The 22627-nt window shown below is 37.6% G+C and overlaps 2 protein-coding genes across 2 annotated transcripts in view; both read left to right on the plus strand.

Moving 5' to 3' along the window:
- The window catches only part of LOC140070233 (uncharacterized), a 46274-nt gene extending 28734 nt beyond the window's left edge, over positions 1-17540 (plus strand). Inside the window, exons 39-42 of the mRNA XM_072116588.1 lie at positions 298-13479; positions 14274-14837; positions 16504-16602; positions 17446-17540. Coding sequence (XP_071972689.1) covers positions 298-13479; positions 14274-14837; positions 16504-16602; positions 17446-17540 — 13940 coding nt within the window. The remainder of the gene's footprint in view (positions 1-297; positions 13480-14273; positions 14838-16503; positions 16603-17445) is intronic.
- Positions 17541-17948: 408 nt separating this feature from the next.
- LOC140070983 (intestinal mucin-like protein) lies at positions 17949-21749 on the plus strand. The gene is made up of 6 exons (XM_072118157.1): positions 17949-18104; positions 18628-18726; positions 19001-19129; positions 19976-20036; positions 20193-20487; positions 21323-21749. The coding sequence occupies exons 1-6, from the start codon at positions 18036-18038 to the stop codon at positions 21495-21497; spliced, it is 828 nt and encodes a 275-aa protein (XP_071974258.1). The 5' UTR covers positions 17949-18035; the 3' UTR covers positions 21498-21749.
- The last annotated feature ends 878 nt before the right edge of the window (positions 21750-22627 follow it).

The raw sequence follows: 22627 nt of genomic DNA on the forward strand, positions 1-22627 counted from the left end.
ATGGCTCTATACCTAAAACTGTCAAATGAAGCTTATAAACTAGTATACCTAGTTTTTTTTCTCATCTATGAAGTCATGTACGGTACTTAAAAAAATTATACAAATTAGAAATAAGAGATATATTATCTGTAAAAAAAATTTTGAAGAAATTAAATACCAAAATAATAATAATAAAATAATGATAATAAAATAATGATAATGGTAATACCTCATATATTAATGGACATTCACAGATAAAGGTTTTGATCACTGTGGAAAGATAGCATCTAACATTTTCTACTTGCTTTTTTATTCTAGTATGTTCAGTAACTCCAGAAGATGTAGGATGTACTTGGTCACAATGGTTCGATGTACATAACCCTTCCAATGGCAATGACGAAGGAGATTTTGAAACATTTGAAAACATAAGGAAAAAGGGATTTAAAATTTGTGATGCACCTCAAAATGTAGAATGCAGATCAAAGGCTTATCCTAATCAACCACTAAAGAACTTAGATAAACAGGTGACATGCAGCAAAAAAGTAGGTCTAATTTGCCTAAATAGCCAACAGCCACAAAAAATATGTTACAATTACGAAATCAGAGTACAATGTTGTTCTCCAGTAGCGCATTGTAGCACAACTCCATCAGAATCAACACCCACAACTCTTTCAACATATTTCACAAGTACAAGCACATCAATGTCAACAAGTGAAACAACAGTTTCTACAACACCACCCACTCATTCATCCACCAGTGTTTCAACTACTTCTTCAACAACTTGTGCATATGAACATTCCATGAAATGCTATTGGTCTGATTGGATGGTAGATACTCCAACAACATTTATTAAAGGAGGAGAAAAGAATTCACCAGGAAGTGATTCCAGTGAGGAAAATGGGAAATCCTCAAACAGTCAAAATAAGGAAAAAGATACTAACTCTGGAAATAAAGAGTCAAAAGAAAAAACCTTTACATCCAAGAAAGGTTACTTCAATGACCTTCTGAAAAAGATTTTCAAAGGCTCCTCTAGTGAGGAAGACCTAAATAGTAATTCTGGAAGAAAAGATTCAAATCAAAAAGACAGCAAGCCTGGGAAAGGATATTTCAATGAGTTAATCAAGAAATTTTTCAAAGGTTCTTCCAGTGAAGAAGAACAAAACCGAGACTCTAGAATAAAGGAATCTAATGAGAATGTGAGTGGAGGAAATAAAGGATTTTTAAATGAAATAGTCAACAAAGTTTTCAAAGAATTTGCAAGTGAGGAAGATGTACCTTCAAATGTATTCACCGCTGATGATATTGATAGCTCTGAAATATTAAAGATTGCCACTTATGAAATCTGTTCAACATCACAGATGGCCAGTCAGATTGAGTGTGATGTAAGACCAGGCTTGAACAACAAAGAGAAGAATGCAGTATCACAATGTAACAGGGACACTGGGATTGCTTGCTTACTTGCCAAACAGGGAGGAATTGATGCTCCAGTATGTGATTATTATAGGATAAGGGTGCTGTGCTGTTCCAAAGTATGTGGTGAAACAACACCAAGTGAAACATCAACCACCTCAGTCTCATCGAAAACAACTACATCACCACATACAACACTTTCTACAACACCACCAACTCATTCATCCACCAGTGTTTCAACTACTTCTTCAACAACTTGTGCATATGAACATTCCATGAAATGCTATTGGTCTGATTGGATGGTAGATACTCCAACAACATTTATTAAAGGAGGAGAAAAGAATCCATCAGGAAGTGATTCCAGTGAGGAAAATGGGAAATCCTCAAACAGTCAAAATAAGGAAAAAGATACTAACTCTGGAAATAAAGAGTCAAAAGAAAAAACCATTACATCCAAGAAAGGTTACTTCAATGACCTTCTGAAAAAGATTTTCAAAGGCTCCTCTAGTGAAGAAGACCAAACCCGTAACTCTGGAAGAAAAGATTCAAATCAAAAAGACAGCAAGCCTGGGAAAGGATATTTCAATCAGTTAATCAAGAAATTTTTCAAAGATTCTTCCAGTGAAGAAGAACAAAACCGAGACTCTAGAATAAAGGAATCTAATGAGAATGTGAGTGGAGGAAATAAAGGATTTTTAAATGAAATAGTCAACAAAGTTTTCAAAGAATTTGCAAGTGAGGAAGATGTACCTTCAAATGTACTCACCGCTGATGATATTGATAGCTCTGAAATATTAAAGATGGCCACTTATGAAATCTGCTCAACATCACAGATGGCCAGTCAGATTGAGTGTGATGTAAGACCAGGCTTGAGCAACAAAGAGAAGAATGCAGTATCACAATGTAACAGAGACACTGGCATTGCTTGCTTACTTGCCAAACAGGGAGGAATTGATGCTCCAGTATGTGAATATTATAGGATAAGGGTGCTGTGCTGTTCCAAAGTATGTGGTGAAACAACACCAAGTGAAACATCAACCACCTCAGTCTCCTCTAAAACAACTACATCACCACATACACTTTCTACAACAAGTAAAACAACTACTTCAACATTATCTACAACCAAAAAAACCCCATCATCAACCATCACTACTACAACCTCCACAACCAGAACAACAACCACCTCACCTACAACTTCAACAAGGTCAACACCCACATCTACCACTGTTTCTACTACATCCACAAGCGGTACAACACCCACATCTAAATCGTCCACATCAACCACTACCACAACAAGAACACCTTATTCATCTACCTCTGTTTCTACTACATCCACAAGCCGTACACCGCCGACATCAAGTTCAACCACATCAACCACTTCCACAACAAGAACACCTTATTCATCTACCTCTGTTTCTACTACAACCACAAGTGGTACACCACCCACATCTAGTTCAACCACATCAACCACTACCACAACAAGAACACCATATTCATCTACCTCTGTTTCTACTACATCCACAAGCGGTACACCACCTACATCTGGTTCTACCACATCGACAGCTACCACAACAAGAACACCATATTCATCTACCTCTGCATCTACTACATCCACAACTAAAACCACTTCCACTCCATCTACATCAACGAAGACAACACAGTCATCTACATCAGTTTCTACCACAAAGAGAACAAGTGAAACAACAGTTTCTACAACACCACCCACTCATTCATCCACCAGTGTTTCAACTACTTCTTCAACAACTTGTGCATATGAACATTCCATGAAATGCTATTGGTCTGATTGGATGGTAGATACTCCAACAACATTTATTAAAGGAGGAGAAAAGAATTCACCAGGAAGTGATTCCAGTGAGGAAAATGGGAAATCCTCAAACAGTCAACATAAGGAAAAAGATACTAATTCTGGAAATAAAGAGTCAAAAGAAAAAACCTTTACATCCAAGAAAGGTTACTTCAATGACCTTCTGAAAAAGATTTTCAAAGGCTCCTCTAGTGAGGAAGACCTAAATAGTAATTCTGGAAGAAAAGATTCAAATCAAAAAGACAGCAAGCCTGGGAAAGGATATTTCAATGAGTTAATCAAGAAATTTTTCAAAGGTTCTTCCAGTGAAGAAGAACAAAACCGAGACTCTAGAATAAAGGAATCTAATGAGAATGTGAGTGGAGGAAATAAAGGATTTTTAAATGAAATAGTCAACAAAGTTTTCAAAGAATTTGCAAGTGAGGAAGATGTACCTTCAAATGTATTCACCGCTGATGATATTGATAGCTCTGAAATATTAAAGATTGCCACTTATGAAATCTGTTCAACATCACAGATGGCCAGTCAGATTGAGTGTGATGTAAGACCAGGCTTGAACAACAAAGAGAAGAATGCAGTATCACAGTGTAACAGAAACACTGGCATTGCTTGCTTACTTGCCAAACAGGGAGGAATTGATGCTCCAGTATGTGATTATTATAGGATAAGGGTGCTGTGCTGTTCCAAAGTATGTGGTGAAACAACACCAAGTGAAACATCAACCACCTCAGTCTCCTCTAAAACAACTACATCACCACATACAACAGTTTCTACAACACCACCAACTCATTCATCCACCAGTGTTTCAACTACTTCTTCAACAACTTGTGCATATGAACATTCCATGAAATGCTATTGGTCTGATTGGATGGTAGATACTCCAATAACATTAATTAAAGGAGGAGAAAAGAATTCACCAGGAAGTGATTCCAGTGAGGAAAATAATAAATCCTCAAACGGTCAAAATAAGGAAAAAGATACTAATTCTGGAAATAAAGAGTCAAAAGAAAAAACTATTACATCCAAGAAAGGTTACTTCAATGACCTTCTGAAAAAGATTTTCCAAGGCTCCTCTAGTGAAGAAGACCAAACCCACAACTATGGAAGAAAAGATTCAAATCAAAAAGACACCAAGCCTGGTAAAGGATATTTCAACCAGTTAATTAAGAAATTTTTTAAAGATTCTTCTAGTGAAGAAGAACAAAACCGAGACTCTAGAATAAAGGAATCTAATGAGAATGTGAGTGGAGGAAATAAAGGATTTTTAAAGGATATAGTCAACAAAGTTTTCAAAGAATTTGCAAGTGAGGAAGATGTACCTTCAAATGTATTCACCGCTGATGATATTGATAGCTCTGAAATATTAAAGATTGCCACTTATGAAATCTGCTCAACATCACAGATGGCCAGTCAGATTGAGTGTGATGTAAGGCCAGGCTTGAACAACAAAGAGAAGAATGCAGTATCACAATGTAACAGGGACACTGGCATTGCTTGCTTACTTGCCAAACAGGGAGGAATTGATGCTCCAGTATGTGATTATTATAGGATAAGGGTGCTGTGCTGTTCCAAAGTATGTGGTGAAACAACACCAAGTGAAACAACAACCACCTCAGTCTCATCTAAAACAACTACATCACCACATACTCTTTCTACAACAAGTAAAACTACTTCAACTTTATCTACAACTACAACCAAGACAACCCCCTCATCAACCATCACTACTACAACCTCAACAAGCAGAACACCAACCACCTCACCAACAACTTCAACAAGGTCAACAACCACATCTACCTCTGCTTCTACTACATCCACAAGTGGTACACCACCCACATCTAGTTCAACCACATCAACCACTACCACAACAAGAACACCATATTCATCTACCTCTGTTTCTACTACATCCACAAGCCCTACACCGCCGACATCTGGTTCTACCACATTGACTGCAACCACAACAAGAACACCTTATTCATCCTCCTCTGCTTCTACTACATCCACAACTAAAACCACCTCCACTCCATCTACAACATCAACGAGGACAACCCAGTCATCTACATCAGTTTCTACCACAAAGAGAACAAGTGAAACAACAGTTTCTACAACACCACCCACTCATTCATCCACCAGTGTTTCAACTACTTCTTCAACAACTTGTGCATATGAACATTCCATGAAATGCTATTGGTCTGATTGGATGGTAGATACTCCAACAACATTTATTAAAGGAGGAGAAAAGAATCCATCAGGAAGTGATTCCAGTGAGGAAAATGGGAAATCCTCAAACAGTCAAAATAAGGAAAAAGATACTAACTCTGGAAATAAAGAGTCAAAAGAAAAAACCATTACATCCAAGAAAGGTTACTTCAATGAACTTCTGAAAAAGATTTTCAAAGGCTCCTCTAGTGAAGAAGACCAAACCCGTAACTATGGAAGAAAAGATTCAAATCAAAAAGACAGCAAGACTGGTAAAGGATATTTTAACCAGTTAATTAAGAAATTTTTCAAAGATTCTTCCAGTGAAGAAGAACAAAACCGAGACTCTAGAATAAAGGAATCTAATGAGAATGTGAGTGGAGGAAATAAAGGATTTTTAAATGAAATAGTCAACAAAGTTTTCAAAGAATTTGCAAGTGAGGAAGATGTACCTTCAAATGTATTCACCACTGATGATATTGATAGCTCTGAAATATTAAAGATGGCCACTTATGAAATCTGTTCAACATCACAGATGGCCAGTCAGATTGAGTGTGATGTAAGACCAGGCTTGAGCAACAAAGAGAAGAATGCAGTATCACAATGTAACAGGGACACTGGCATTGCTTGCTTACTTGCCAAACAGGGAGGAATTGATGCTCCAGTATGTGAATATTATAGGATAAGGGTGCTGTGCTGTTCCAAAGTATGTGGTGAAACAACACCAAGTGAAACATCCACCACCTCAGTCTCATCTAAAACAACTACATCACCACATACAACAGTTTCTACAACACCACCCACTCATTCATCCACCAGTGTTTCAACTACTTCTTCAACAACTTGTGCTTATGAACATTCCATGAAATGCTATTGGTCTGATTGGATGGTAGATACTCCAGCAACGCTTATTAATGGAGGAGAAAAGAATCCATCAGGAAGTGATTCCAGTGAGGAAAATGGGAAATCCTCCAACAGTCAACCTAAGGAAAAAGATACTAACTCTGGAAATAAAGAGTCAAAAGAAAAAACTATTACATCCAAGAAAGGTTACTTCAATGACCTTCTGAAAAAGATTTTCAAAGGCTCCTCTAGTGAAGAAGACCAAACCCGTAACTATGGAAGAAAAGATTCAAATCAAAAAGACAGCAAGCCTGGGAAAGGATATTTCAATCAGTTAATTAAGAAATTTTTCAAAGATTCTTCCAGTGAAGAACAAAACCGAGACTCTAGAATAAAGGAATCTAATGAGAATGTGAGTGGAGGAAATAAAGGATTTTTAAAGGATATAGTCAACAAAGTTTTCAAAGAATTTGCAAGTGAGGAAGATGTACCTTCAAATGTATTCACCGCTGATGATATTGATAGCTCTGAAATATTAAAGATTGCCACTTATGAAATCTGCTCAACATCACAGATGGCCAGTCAGATTGAGTGTGATGTAAGGCCAGGCTTGAGCAACAAAGAGAAGAATGCAGTATCACAATGTAACAGGGACACTGGCATTGCTTGCTTACTTGCCAAACAGGGAGGAATTGATGCTCCAGTATGTGATTATTATAGGATAAGGGTGCTGTGCTGTTCCAAAGTATGTGGTGAAACAACACCAAGTGAAACATCAACCACCTCAGTCTCATCTAAAACAACTACATCACCACATACTCTTTCTACAACAAGTAAAACTACTTCAACTTTATCTACAACTACAACCAAGACAACCCCCTCATCAACCATCACTACTACAACCTCAACAAGCAGAACACCAACCACCTCACCAACAACTTCAACAAGGTCAACAACCACATCTACCTCTGCTTCTACTACATCCACAAGTGGTACACCACCCACATCTAGTTCAACCACATCAACCACTACCACAACAAGAACACCATATTCATCTACCTCTGTTTCTACTACATCCACAAGCCGTACACCGCCGACATCTGGTTCTACCACATTGACCGCGACCACAACAAGAACACCTTATTCATCCTCCTCTGCTTCTACTACATCCACAACTAAAACCACCTCCACTCCATCTACAACATCAACGAGGACAACCCAGTCATCTACATCAGTTTCTACCACAAAGAGAACAAGTGAAACAACAGTTTCTACAACACCACCCACTCATTCATCCACCAGTGTTTCAACTACTTCTTCAACAACTTGTGCATATGAACATTCCATGAAATGCTATTGGTCTGATTGGATGGTAAATACTCCAACAACATTTATTAAAGGAGGAGAAAAGAATCCATCAGGAAGTGATTCCAGTGAGGAAAATGGGAAATCCTCAAACAGTCAAAATAAGGAAAAAGATACTAACTCTGGAAATAAAGAGTCAAAAGAAAAAACCATTACATCCAAGAAAGGTTACTTCAATGAACTTCTGAAAAAGATTTTCAAAGGCTCCTCTAGTGAAGAAGACCAAACCAGTAACTATGGAAGAAAAGATTCAAATCAAAAAGACAGCAAGCCTGGTAAAGGATATTTTAACCAGTTAATTAAGAAATTTTTCAAAGATTCTTCCAGTGAAGAAGAACAAAACCGAGACTCTAGAATAAAGGAATCTAATGAGAATGTGAGTGGAGGAAATAAAGGATTTTTAAAGGATATAGTCAACAAAGTTTTCAAAGAATTTGCAAGTGAGGAAGATGTACCTTCAAATGTATTCACCGCTGATGATATTGATAGCTCTGAAATATTAAAGATTGCCACTTATGAAATCTGCTCAACATCACAGATGGCCAGTCAGATTGAGTGTGATGTAAGACCAGGCTTGAGCAACAAAGAGAAGAATGCAGTATCACAATGTAACAGAAACACTGGCATTGCTTGCTTACTTGCCAAACAGGGAGGAATTGATGCTCCAGTATGTGATTATTATAGGATAAGGGTGCTGTGCTGTTCCAAAGTATGTGGTGAAACAACACCAAGTGAAACATCAACCACCTCAGTCTCATCTAAAACAACTACATCACCACATACTCTTTCTACAACAAGTAAAACTACTTCAACTTTATCTACAACTACAACCAAGACAACCCCCTCATCAACCATCACTACTACAACCTCAACAAGCAGAACACCAACCACCTCACCAACAACTTCAACAAGGTCAACAACCACATCTACCTCTGCTTCTACTACATCCACAAGTGGTACACCACCCACATCTAGTTCAACCACATCAACCACTACCACAACAAGAACACCATATTCATCTACCTCTGTTTCTACTACATCCACAAGCCCTACACCGCCGACATCTGGTTCTACCACATTGACCGCGACCACAACAAGAACACCTTATTCATCCTCCTCTGCTTCTACTACATCCACAACTAAAACCACTTCCACTCCATCTACAACATCAACGAGGACAACCCAGTCATCTACATCAGTTTCTACCACAAAGAGAACAAGTGAAACAACAGTTTCTACAACACCACCCACTCATTCATCCACCAGTGTTTCAACTACTTCTTCAACAACTTGTGCATATGAACATTCCATGAAATGCTATTGGTCTGATTGGATGGTAGATACTCCAACAACATTTATTAAAGGAGGAGAAAAGAATCCATCAGGAAGTGATTCCAGTGAGGAAAATGGGAAATCCTCAAACAGTCAAAATAAGGAAAAAGATACTAACTCTGGAAATAAAGAGTCAAAAGAAAAAACCATTACATCCAAGAAAGGTTACTTCAATGACCTTCTGAAAAAGATTTTCAAAGGCTCCTCTAGTGAAGAAGACCAAACCCGTAACTATGGAAGAAAAGATTCAAATCAAAAAGACAGCAAGCCTGGTAAAGGATATTTTAACCAGTTAATTAAGAAATTTTTCAAAGATTCTTCCAGTGAAGAAGAACAAAACCGAGACTCTAGAATAAAGGAATCTAATGAGAATGTGAGTGGAGGAAATAAAGGATTTTTAAATGAAATAGTCAACAAAGTTTTCAAAGAATTTGCAAGTGAGGAAGATGTACCTTCAAATGTATTCACCGCTGATGATATTGATAGCTCTGAAATATTAAAGATTGCCACTTATGAAATCTGTTCAACATCACAGATGGCCAGTCAGATTGAGTGTGATGTAAGACCAGGCTTGAGCAACAAAGAGAAGAATGCAGTATCACAATGTAACAGAAACACTGGCATTGCTTGCTTACTTGCCAAACAGGGAGGAATTGATGCTCCAGTATGTGAATATTATAGGATAAGGGTGCTGTGCTGTTCCAAAGTATGTGGTGAAACAACACCAAGTGAAACATCCACCACCTCAGTCTCATCTAAAACAACTACATCACCACATACAACAGTTTCTACAACACCACCCACTCATTCATCCACCAGTGTTTCAACTACTTCTTCAACAACTTGTGCATATGAACATTCCATGAAATGCTATTGGTCTGATTGGATGGTAGATACTCCAACAACATTTATTAAAGGAGGAGAAAAGAATCCATCAGGAAGTGATTCCAGTGAGGAAAATGGGAAATCCTCCAACAGTCAACCTAAGGAAAAAGATACTAACTCTGGAAATAAAGAGTCAAAAGAAAAAACTATTACATCCAAGAAAGGTTACTTCAATGACCTTCTGAAAAAGATTTTCAAAGGCTCCTCTAGTGAAGAAGGCCAAACCCGTAACTCTGGAAGAAAAGATTCAAATCAAAAAGACAGCAAGCCTGGGAAAGGATATTTCAATCAGTTAATTAAGAAATTTTTCAAAGATTCTTCCAGTGAAGAAGAACAAAACCGAGACTCTAGAATAAAGGAATCTAATGAGAATGTGAGTGGAGGAAATAAAGGATTTTTAAAGGATATAGTCAACAAAGTTTTCAAAGAATTTGCAAGTGAGGAAGATGTACCTTCAAATGTATTCACCGCTGATGATATTGATAGCTCTGAAATATTAAAGATTGCCACTTATGAAATCTGCTCAACATCACAGATGGCCAGTCAGATTGAGTGTGATGTAAGGCCAGGCTTGAACAACAAAGAGAAGAATGCAGTATCACAATGTAACAGGGACACTGGCATTGCTTGCTTACTTGCCAAACAGGGAGGAATTGATGCTCCAGTATGTGATTATTATAGGATAAGGGTGCTGTGCTGTTCCAAAGTATGTGGTGAAACAACACCAAGTGAAACATCAACCACCTCAGTCTCATCTAAAACAACTACATCACCACATACTCTTTCTACAACAAGTAAAACTACTTCAACTTTATCTACAACTACAACCAAGACAACCCCCTCATCAACCATCACTACTACAACCTCAACAAGCAGAACACCAACCACCTCACCAACAACTTCAACAAGGTCAACAACCACATCTACCTCTGCTTCTACTACATCCACAAGTGGTACACCACCCACATCTAGTTCAACCACATCAACCACTACCTCAACAAGAACACCATATTCATCTACCTCTGTTTCTACTACATCCACAAGCCGTACACCGCCGACATCTGGTTCTACCACATTGACCGCGACCACAACAAGAACACCTTATTCATCCTCCTCTGCTTCTACTACATCCACAACTAAAACCACTTCCACTCCATCTACAACATCAACGAGGACAACCCAGTCATCTACATCAGTTTCTACCACAAAGAGAACAAGTGAAACAACAGTTTCTACAACACCACCCACTCATTCATCCACCAGTGTTTCAACTACTTCTTCAACAACTTGTGCATATGAACATTCCATGAAATGCTATTGGTCTGATTGGATGGTAGATACTCCAACAACATTTATTAAAGGAGGAGAAAAGAATCCATCAGGAAGTGATTCCAGTGAGGAAAATGGGAAATCCTCAAACAGTCAAAATAAGGAAAAAGATACTAACTCTGGAAATAAAGAGTCAAAAGAAAAAACCATTACATCCAAGAAAGGTTACTTCAATGAACTTCTGAAAAAGATTTTCAAAGGCTCCTCTAGTGAAGAAGACCAAACCCGTAACTATGGAAGAAAAGATTCAAATCAAAAAGACAGCAAGCCTGGTAAAGGATATTTTAACCAGTTAATTAAGAAATTTTTCAAAGATTCTTCCAGTGAAGAAGAACAAAACCGAGACTCTAGAATAAAGGAATCTAATGAGAATGTGAGTGGAGGAAATAAAGGATTTTTAAATGAAATAGTCAACAAAGTTTTCAAAGAATTTGCAAGTGAGGAAGATGTACCTTCAAATGTATTCACCGCTGATGATATTGATAGCTCTGAAATATTAAAGATTGCCACTTATGAAATCTGCTCAACATCACAGATGGCCAGTCAGATTGAGTGTGATGTAAGACCAGGCTTGAGCAACAAAGAGAAGAATGCAGTATCACAATGTAACAGGGACACTGGCATTGCTTGCTTACTTGCCAAACAGGGAGGAATTGATGCTCCAGTATGTGAATATTATAGGATAAGGGTGCTGTGCTGTTCCAAAGTATGTGGTGAAACAACACCAAGTGAAACATCAACCACCTCAGTCTCATCTAAAACAACTACATCACCACATACAACAGTTTCTACAACACCACCAACTCATTCATCCACCAGTGTTTCAACTACTTCTTCAACAACTTGTGCATATGAACATTCCATGAAATGCTATTGGTCTGATTGGATGGTAGATACTCCAACAACATTTATTAAAGGAGGAGAAAAGAATTCACCAGGAAGTGATTCCAGTGAGGAAAATGGGAAATCCTCAAACAGTCAACATAAGGAAAAAGATACTAACTCTGGAAATAAAGAGTCAAAAGAAAAAACCATTACATCCAAGAAAGGTTACTTCAATGACCTTCTGAAAAAGATTTTCAAAGGCTCCTCTAGTGAAGAAGACCAAACCCGTAACTCTGGAAGAAAAGATTCAAATCAAAAAGACAGCAAGCCTGGGAAAGGATATTTCAATCAGTTAATTAAGAAATTTTTCAAAGATTCTTCCAGTGAAGAAGAACAAAACCGAGACTCTAGAATAAAGGAATCTAATGAGAATGTGAGTGGAGGAAATAAAGGATTTTTAAAGGATATAGTCAACAAAGTTTTCAAAGAATTTGCAAGTGAGGAAGATGTACCTTCAAATGTATTCACCGCTGATGATATTGATAGCTCTGAAATATTAAAGATTGCCACTTATGAAATCTGCTCAACATCACAGATGGCCAGTCAGATTGAGTGTGATGTAAGACCAGGCTTGAGCAACAAAGAGAAGAATGCAGTATCACAATGTAACAGAAACACTGGCATTGCTTGCTTACTTGCCAAACAGGGAGGAATTGATGCTCCAGTATGTGATTATTATAGGATAAGGGTGCTGTGCTGTTCCAAAGTATGTGGTGAAACAACACCAAGTGAAACATCAACCACCTCAGTCTCATCTAAAACAACTACATCACCACATACTCTTTCTACAACAAGTAAAACAACAAGTAGTTCCACTTTATCTACAACCAAGACAACCCCATCATCAGTCATTACTTCCACAACCTTAACAAGCAGACCATCGACTACCTCACCTACAACTTCAACAAAGTCAGCATCCACATCTAGTACAACAGCTACCACAACAAGAACACCATATTCATCTACCTCTGTTTCTACTACATCCACAACTAAAATCACTTCAACTCCATCTACAACGTCAACAAAGACAACACAGTCATCTACAAGTGAAACAACAACTACTTCTAGGTCAACCACATCAAGCTCAACTTCACCGTCGTCATCCTCAACCTCCTCAACAATTACATATTCAACATCTCAATCAACTACATCAACAACTGTCACATCAAGTTCCCTATATACTATTACATCAACCTCTGGAACAACCACTTCACCCATATCTACTACATCATTTACAACATCATCAACATCATATACTTCTTCAACTACTCCTTTATCTACAAGTATTTCATCTTCAACCAGCACAAGGATAACATCAGGAACTAGCACAACTCATTCACAGACAACATCACCTACATCTTTGTCTTACTCAACAATCAGCACACCACCAACTTGTTTCTGCCAAGTGAACAAGTCACTTTTTTCACCTGGTAAGTAAATTTAGATGTTTGTCCTTAAAAGTATGAATGTTTATAGTTTTCTCTTCATTTCTCTATCACTTTATATTAATTTAAGTTTTATTTTATATATAATTTTCAGTTCACCAAATATGAAACTTAAAAAAAAAAATTAAAAATTAAATTTTACATTTTTTGAATAGGGGTAAAATATAGTATGGGGGATTCACAAGCTATAAATCGCCTTTTTCTAGTGCCACAAATTGCAACCTCCCCCCACTTATACCCCCCAGAGAGGTAGGTGTTAGTGCAATTCCACGCTAGGCAGGGCCAAATCCTCCTATTATATTTGGATCAACCAAAGGTTTGGGGAGGAATCATTAGCTGGCAAACTATGCCCCAGTGCTTGATAAATACTCCCCCCCCCCCCCCTCGCTCATACCCCTATTTGTTACGATTTGATAATATTTTCAATTGATGATTGAAGACAAAAACTAAACACTATCCATGAGCTACTGTATGCCATTAATCTAGAAATCTCTGCTTTCTTAGTACCAGTTGTGAGCTTGATTGTATTTCCCTGAAGGTGCAGTTTAGAAGGACATATTTGGACCATTTTGGAATTTTGGGACTGATTCCTTTTTTCCTTGGCACTACTGTGCAGTGTTTGCTTATCTCAATACATATGATATTTTACATTAGCAAATGGATTGGGTTTATACAGTTTTGAAAATGTACATTTTTAACAATAGCTATTTAATTTTCAGAGATGTTCAATTGTATTTCTCTATCAGTTTTAAGTTTAATAATTCTTGAACCTTTTTTAGGGGAAACTATCTATGAAACGACTGATAAGATTGGCTGTGGATATTCTGCAAAATGTAGCAGTGCTTGCACTGTGGACAGATATAGTCTGGATTGCTTCCCCACCACAACTGGAGGACCAACAACCTCTGAGACAACTGGATCAACATATACAACTACTTCATCCACGTCAACCATCTCAGAGACAACAGGATCAACAAGTACAACTACTGCATCTTCATCAACAACTCCAGAGACAACAGGATCAACACTTACAACTACTACATCAACAACCTCTGAGACAACAGAATCAACACTTACAACTACTTCTTCTTCATCAACGACTCCAGAGACAACAGGATCAACACCTACAACTACTATATCTATTTCAACTACCCCTGAGACAACTGGATCAACACTTTCAACTACATCTACAACCACTGAATCTTCAACAACATACTCAGTGAGATCAACATCCACATCTCTGTCAACTCTTTCTAGTACATCCACAAACATCTCATCAACAACTGAGTCAAGTAGTACATCAACAAACGTATCAACATCCATTGTGCCCACCACAGCCAGCAGTAAGTACAGTCGTATTTCTTAATAAGTGCAAATGTTGCCCAAGTCTATTTGCAGTAATAAATACACTGACACTAGTATGGGTTTGGTCACAAATATAATTTGCCATAACTTTTATGTTGTCAAAGTTGTGTCTTTGCATCAATTTAACCATAAGCTGTGCAAAATTGAGGTTAAAAAAATTAATGGCAATTAATACATGTAAATAAATATTAATGGCTACCTGTCTGAAAGTGTAGGAGAAGAAAACAGGGGCGCTTCTATGGTGTAATACCCTTTGTCAATACAGGCGGTCCCCTACTTAAGAACACTCGACTTACATACGACCCCTAGTTACAAACGGACCACGGATATTGATAATTTAGTCCTAGACTACAATAAACAGCTGTAACAGTTATCACAGGTGTCTGTAATGAAGCTTTATTTTTAATCCTGGTTCTTATGACAACACAACATTTTTAAAATCCAATTGTCACAGAGACCAAAAAAGTTCTGGCTGGGGTTACAATTATAAAATATACAGTTCTGACGTACATACAAATTCAACTTAAGAACAAACCTACAGACCCTATCTTGTATGTAACCCGGGGACTGCCTGTAGTCTGATGATAAATAGAAGTATAACTGCTCAGTAACGGCGTTCCTGTGCTGCCACGCTCTCAAGATACGATCCTTTCTCCAGGGTGACAGGGATCTATCTTGTAGGTAAGTATCCACTGGATGTGTGTAGCGATGTTGAGCTTTTAGATGGTGCTGGGACAACCTAATATAGTGATTTTTTCAGGATTTTTTAATATTATAAAATTAACAACAAAGTAATAAATAACAGTCTATAAAAATAACAGTAAAGATTCCGAAAAATGCGTTTAGCGCTCGGGCTGAGCGCTTCTTCTGGTTCATAAATATACATAGGAATGAGATACTAGGAATGAGATACTATTTAAATAGTATCTCATTCCTATGTATATTTATGAACCAGAACTATTTAAATAGTATCTCATTCCTATGTATATTTATGAACCAGAAGAAGCGCTCAGCCCGAGCGTGAAATACATTGTTCGGAACCTTTACTGTTATTTTTACAGACTTTTATTTATTTATTACTTTGTTGTTAATTTTATAATATTAAAAAATCCTGAAAATCTCTATATTGGGTCGTTCCAGCGCCATCTAAACGCTCAACATCGCTACACACATCCAATGGCTACCTGTGGAATTCTAGGCCACCATGACAATCCTATGCGTGTTCTACTTTCCAGGACTGTATGATTGTGTAACGTCCTGGAAAGTCGAGCATGCACAGGTTGGTAGAGCATGTTGTCATGGACAGCTATAGGATCACATGACTCTCCATCTGTGACTATTTTATTGAATGGCGGCTGATGGGGTCAAGGACATTTCTGCACCAGGGGCTTTACTTTACATATCAAGAAAGCGATGCAGAATTAATAATAGATGTATGTTGGTAAGTCACCTAATATCCTTCCCCCCAAACATTACAGAAAACTTAAAGTGGCCAATCTCTTTAACTTTGCTTGCAATGATCCGTATACAGCATGTTTGTCTTTCAAGTAATGGCGGCAAACTCATACTATGTTTTGTAAGTTTTGAATAATTTCTCTTTACGCCAAGCTTAAATGAAGAGTAAACCCATTGTTTGTTTTACAGCTTGTGGTGAATGTGAATGTCAGATGCCAACTTGTGGATCTGGTTACAAAGTAGTTTCTTTCCTGCCACCTGGTGCCTGTTGTGTTAATATTACGTGTGGTATGTATATTACTTTTTCAATTTTTTCATTTAAATAAGAGCGGCTTAAATTCACCTAATTAAATACACACATCATTACTGAAATTTTTATGGCTAAAAATTGATCCCTCGCCAAAATTACTGATCCCTACTGCAACAAATATTCAACCCTTTCAGACCTTTAGGAATGGTGGAGTGATTTACATTAAATTGCATATTATAGCATGTCAACTATATTTCCTTTTTAATAAGTTCCGACCCCAAATTTAGATTTACGGTAGGCAGATTGGGTCTCTTAAAGCATGTGGCATTGTATATTTACCATGTGGGTTATGTCAGGACCCCACTGCAGGAGAATACATAAGTGATATTTACTGCATCTGTCTTCTCAGCTTCTCCATATAACATACTATGTGCCAAGAATAGAGTCTATGGCGTGTAAGTAGGCTTCTGCTGGACAAAACATTTGTCACCGTAGAACAGCAGCTTTCACCTGTAAATATAAAGTTACTGTAGGTATACTCTAACCTTTGAGGGACATAGTGTAAAAATAAAAATACAACAATTCAGTATAACTTAATGTTCTTCTTTCCTTTTTACTTATTCATACCATTGTTCTGCATTAATTTACAAAACAAAATAGAATTTAAAATCAAAACAACATAAAAAATATACAACACAAATCAGACATATGATATCAAAATGTGTGGCTTATCTTTGATACAGTCAGACTAAAAAAGATAACATGTAAATTTGTTTCTAGCAGAAACTTAAAGAAAGAATAGTCTCGCAAATCACATTATACTGCAAAATCTACATATGTTTTTTAATAATAAATTGCAAACCTTGTCTCCTGTGTTTTAGTGCCTGACTCCGTCTGTGTATATGGAACTGATGTATATCAGGTAATCTACCTATTTTTGTTGCATTTGAGTGTTCATAGACTTATGCAATTATAAAAGCAAAATAGTAAAACAAATACAGTCCAGGGAGAATCCAATTTTACCTCCTATTTATTTCATTCCGCTTCTGCTCTATTCTTGCTCTTAAATTTGAGAATTATAATAAAGTCTGAATTGTCTAAATTGAGAGATTTTAATGGCAAGGCTTTAAAGGCTGTCACTATTTTTTTTTGCAAACTGAAACACTGAAAACTTTATTTTTTTACCGGAACATTTGTACAGAATATGTAAATGAATATGCCAATACATATTTGTAAAATGAACCTAATTATGGTGGCAAAATATTACCACATATGCAAGTGATGTAATGAAAAAAACATGGATATATATATATATATATCAGTTAAAGCAAGTTGAACCACATTCATCATAAATGCATGTAGACTACAACACTTCTGATAATGCGTTGACTTTCTTTTATGTCTTCTTCAGAGAGGATCCACCATTCCACAGCCAAAAACTCCATGCGAGAAATGTGAATGTTCCTATGAGATGGACAACCACACAGGATTCTATGCTATTAAATGTGCCCCCATCGTTTGCAACACTACATGCACTTCTGTAAGAATGTGTTTTTTATGTTTTTGATTGTTTTTATGACATTTTATGTTACCCACCTTAGTTTTACTTACCGACATAATTACATCTAGATTACCGTATATATTCTGTGAAATAAGTCAAATTTAGCACCTAGCATGCTAGGTGACTATGTTATCTTTTAATTTCTACAAAAACAAAGAAACAGTCCCAGCACCGTAGATAAAAAAGTAACTTCAAGTGGTTAATCCACCAGTGATCAGGCACATATTGTATAATTTGTAAATCCCTTAAATACATGAAAATAATCCTCCTCCTTCTCAAGACGTACCGGTTTCTTTTCGTCTACTTGTTAGATCTGTTTATAAATTTGTTATTATCTTACATCTAATCTCTATGCATTCACACTAGCCATTACTTGTACAATAATGTATACTATCTGAGCATTTTTATGGGTTTTTAATTTTCAACTACTATAAAACTTAGTTATTGACAATTTATACCAAATCTCTTTATGGGTTACCCATTACATTGTCTCTTCTTCTAGGGCTATGAATACAGAACAAGGTCTGGACAATGCTGCGGAGAATGTGTGGCCAAACAATGTTCTATGAAGGGAGGTAACAGCACTGATGTCTTTATTGAGGTAACTACCGAATCAATTATCTTTCAATTGATCTATTTATTATACATAAGCAATGGGGTATTACATTTTTTTTTAATAAGGAACTTTAAATCGTGAAATTTGTGATCCATATTACTTCTGTATATGTGAAGGCCAGACATAAAATATATTCAATAATATATACAAATATAATAACTGTTAAATATATATTTTTTTAAATGATTTTTTTTTCCTGAACTGTAACCTAATTTTGTATAGTAATGTGCATATTTAACTAGTGTTATTTGTTTATCAGGTTGGACAGAAGTACCGTACAACTGAAAGTAGATGCAGCTACTATGAATGTAATGAAGAAGATGGCCAGCCTATACTAACCAGAGTGAAGAAGGTTTGCCAGGAGTTGGACATCAGCAGATGTGACCTGGTGGGTTAACCATAGCTATATATATATATGTGTGTGTATATATATATATATATATATATATATATATATATATATATTAAACGTTTTCAGGAATTGCAAAAAATGGATCTGGGGGAAAATAGAAAGATTTCCCTCCTCCAGCACACACTGCCCCGGATATAATTAGAGACTCCGGCCTCTGAGTACACTGGGGGTCATTTACTAAGGACCCGATTTGCGTTTTTCTGTCACGTTACTCGATTATTTCCGATTTGCGGCGATTTTTGGATTTTTCGGATTGTGGCGCATTGGCGCCGGCATGCACGCAACGGAAATCGGGGGGCATGGCCATAAGGAAACCTGACGGATTTGGAAAAACAGACGGATTTAAAAAAATAAAGTGCTTACCTGCACCCAGCGTAGCTTGGTGAACTTCAGCGAACTCCGACGGAATTCAGCGCACCTAGTGGACATCGGGCGCACTACCTTAGTGAATCCCAGCCGGACCCGAATCAGCGTTGGAGAACCCACCGCTGGATCGCGACTGGACCGGGTAAATAACGCTAGGTCTTCCCAGCATAGAACTGCACTATAAGCTGGGTGTACAAGGCATGGTAAAAGTTTTTAAAGTATTTATACAGAAATAATAACAGCACAATGGAGCAGCTTTAAGAAATATGCTCCAGCATTGTTATTTTAGGTGGAATACAAGTATTCAATAAAACAGGAAAGTCAAGACAGTAAACCTTGCAAGAAGGATTTTAGGCTTTTAAATTATTGTCTAAGTTTCCACAGCTGCTATATTACAATAAAATCTTATTGTTTTGTACTTCAGCTTAACATTTACACATCATTTTTGTATTTCAGAACACAATAACATATGATGAAGATGGTTGCTGCAGGACATGCCAACCAAGACAAGTACAAGGTATAATTTTTTACACGTACATTTGAACAAAAATCACACGCTTCCGTCCTGGATGTGAAATTTGGCTAAAGTTTCTATACACGCCACTGTATTCATATACAGTATTTAGAAATCTGCATAATTAAAAGGCTTAACTGTATTTTATTTTTTCAACAGACTTAACTACAGTCATTCCAGGATTAGACTTAACTACAGGTATTCCAGGTTCAGATTTAAGCAACTTTTCTCCAAGATCGGATCTTTCTTCGGCTATCCCAGGATCAGACCAAAGCACTCCAGGATCAAGTGGATCAACTGATAGCAATGCTACTCCTGGAACATCAGTCACCAATCCCCCAAGGGTTCCAGAAGACTGTGGTGTTCGTACAAACATCACTGAACTGAAACAAGATGATTGTGTAGCGACTGTAGAGCTGACATTTTGTGGAGGTCCCTGCATGGGAACTTCTGTGTAAGTAATCATCAATTATTATACAAAAAATGCCACGTTGAAATGAATGGGAACAACTAACAGCTAAAAAACTGTAAAAGTGCAAAGTCATTTCTACACTTTGGATAAGTCACATTGAAACAACCACTTTCAATTTTTAGCTTCAAAAATCCTAGCTGTTATCACTGAGGTATGTTCAGGCTAGCCATATATTTCTACAAATGTGCCACTACATGCTGGCCATTGTTTAATGGGAGAGGTCCACTAGAAGAAGAGTCATTGGGGCTGATGTATGTGAACCAGTTTTTTTGGTATACAAGTCATGAAAAACTCTCAATTGGCACGCACTGCAGAATTTTTGGCCCTTCTGCTTAAGGTGCACTTCTTTTTCAAAAAGTGTGTGTTTGAGGGTGGGGGAAAAGATGGGCCAGTCCAGGATGAAAGGTCCACACAAATTTCCTAAAACCTGTGCCAAAAACTGGAGCAGTTTGTAGCTAAAAACTACACCAAACATGCAGTAGATTTCAATTCAGGTGCACAAATGCTGCACTGAAATTGCTACGAAGTCTGAACTTTCTCGTAATTCTGGTATGTTGCCACTTGGACCAATTGTCTTCAGGAGCTGAAGAGACGTATATAAATATATCAGCTTTGTCTATGGCTATGGCTATCTTACAAAGTCACTAAGAGAGTAATTCTACCAACAAATACAGAAAAGTTACAAAAATAAACCTTACTTTAGTCTAAAGACAAGTTTGCTAGCAAACCAGGTAAATTATTGCATTTAGATCTGATCTCGACTGTTAACTTTTTTTACTTTTCAAGAATTTTGTTGACGATTTTTTTCCCTCCTCAGGTTCTCTACGGCTTCCAGGAGTATGCAACACATATGTTCTTGCTGCACAGAGCTTGAAGTAGGCCAGAAGAGCATCCAACTTATTTGCGCCAATGGACAACGCAAGGTTTACACATACACAGATGTTCTCAGATGTGGCTGTGTTAGTTCCTTCTGTACACCCAACAACCTATAACCTAATAGCCAATGGCCACAATAATGAGGCCTAGACGCGGCAAGTCATCAGGATTAGCACTGTTTATAATCTGAGCCTTTATGGTCACTTCCAAAGAATTTAGTTGTAGTGTTCTAGAAAATAAATGTAAAATTACTGATACACTTAGAACAAGTTGTACTAATAAACACAAAGGCTGGATTCTTAATGTGCTATTCTTTAATGTAAATTTTTAAGCGCAAAAATTAAAAAAAAAATTACATATGCAAACAATATCTTTGTTCTGTGTTTTTTTTTATTGGAGCTATGTTATACTGCTTCTACCCTGAGTATAAGGAATCCACTTTTCATCTGTTAGGGCCTAACTCTAGCTATTACTGCATGGGTAATAATGCTGCAGCACTTCCAAATAGACAGTGTCCCCTTAAAGGGGTTGTCCGAGTTTTAAAAAAAAACTATATGTGGCCGGGAGCGGGCTGACTAAAACAATAAAGCTGTACTTACCTCCCGGTGCCCTCCCGTATCCAGCGCTGCTGTCGCTCCGGTCCGGGCGCCATGTAAACAAACATGGCCGCCGGAGCAGCGCTGGACTCAGTTCCGGCCCGACCCGACAACCTTCCGGCCCCCATACACAATGCTGTGTATAGGGACGGATAGGCGTACCCGGCCACGGCCGGCCGGAAGCTGAGTCCAGCGCTGCTCCGGCGGCCATGTTTGTTTACATGGCGCCCGGACCGGAGCAACAGCAGCGCTGGATACCGGAGGGCACCGGGAGGTAAGTACATCTTTATTATTTTAGGCAGCCTGCTCCCGGCCACATATATTTTATTTTTTTTTTAAACTCGGACAACCCCTTTAAGTTTCTTCAGGTACTGCACAGCTCACACAATTGTGGCTGTGTCTGGTACTACACCTCAACCCCGGAAAGTGGTGCTTGTTGGAGCACTGTAGCCCTTTGATGCTGATCAGCAGGGTTCATGGGTACGTTTCTCGTGGAGATCGGGTGAAATGCCTTATCAGCGCTTCACACGATCTCCATTACAGTGGTCAGCAGGGTTTGGCAGTGCTGGATCCTCAGACTTTAAGATGCAGGCACTTTATAGCAAGATATTTTTCTGGCTAAAAAGCTGAATAGTGTTTTTCCAGCACAT

This window comes from Engystomops pustulosus, chromosome 7 (genome assembly GCF_040894005.1).
Source record: "Engystomops pustulosus chromosome 7, aEngPut4.maternal, whole genome shotgun sequence".
Classification (NCBI taxonomy): domain Eukaryota; kingdom Metazoa; phylum Chordata; class Amphibia; order Anura; family Leptodactylidae; genus Engystomops; species Engystomops pustulosus.

Bases quoted from the DNA above. Each gene is read 5' to 3' on its own strand.
- LOC140070983 (XM_072118157.1), top strand. From the start codon at position 18,036: ATGGACAACCACACAGGATTCTATGCTATTAAATGTGCCCCCATCGTT. The intron at 18,105-18,627 runs GTAAGAATGTGT...CTCTTCTTCTAG, and splicing joins GCAACACTACATGCACTTCT to GGCTATGAATACAGAACAAG. The intron at 18,727-19,000 runs GTAACTACCGAA...TTTGTTTATCAG, and splicing joins GCACTGATGTCTTTATTGAG to GTTGGACAGAAGTACCGTAC.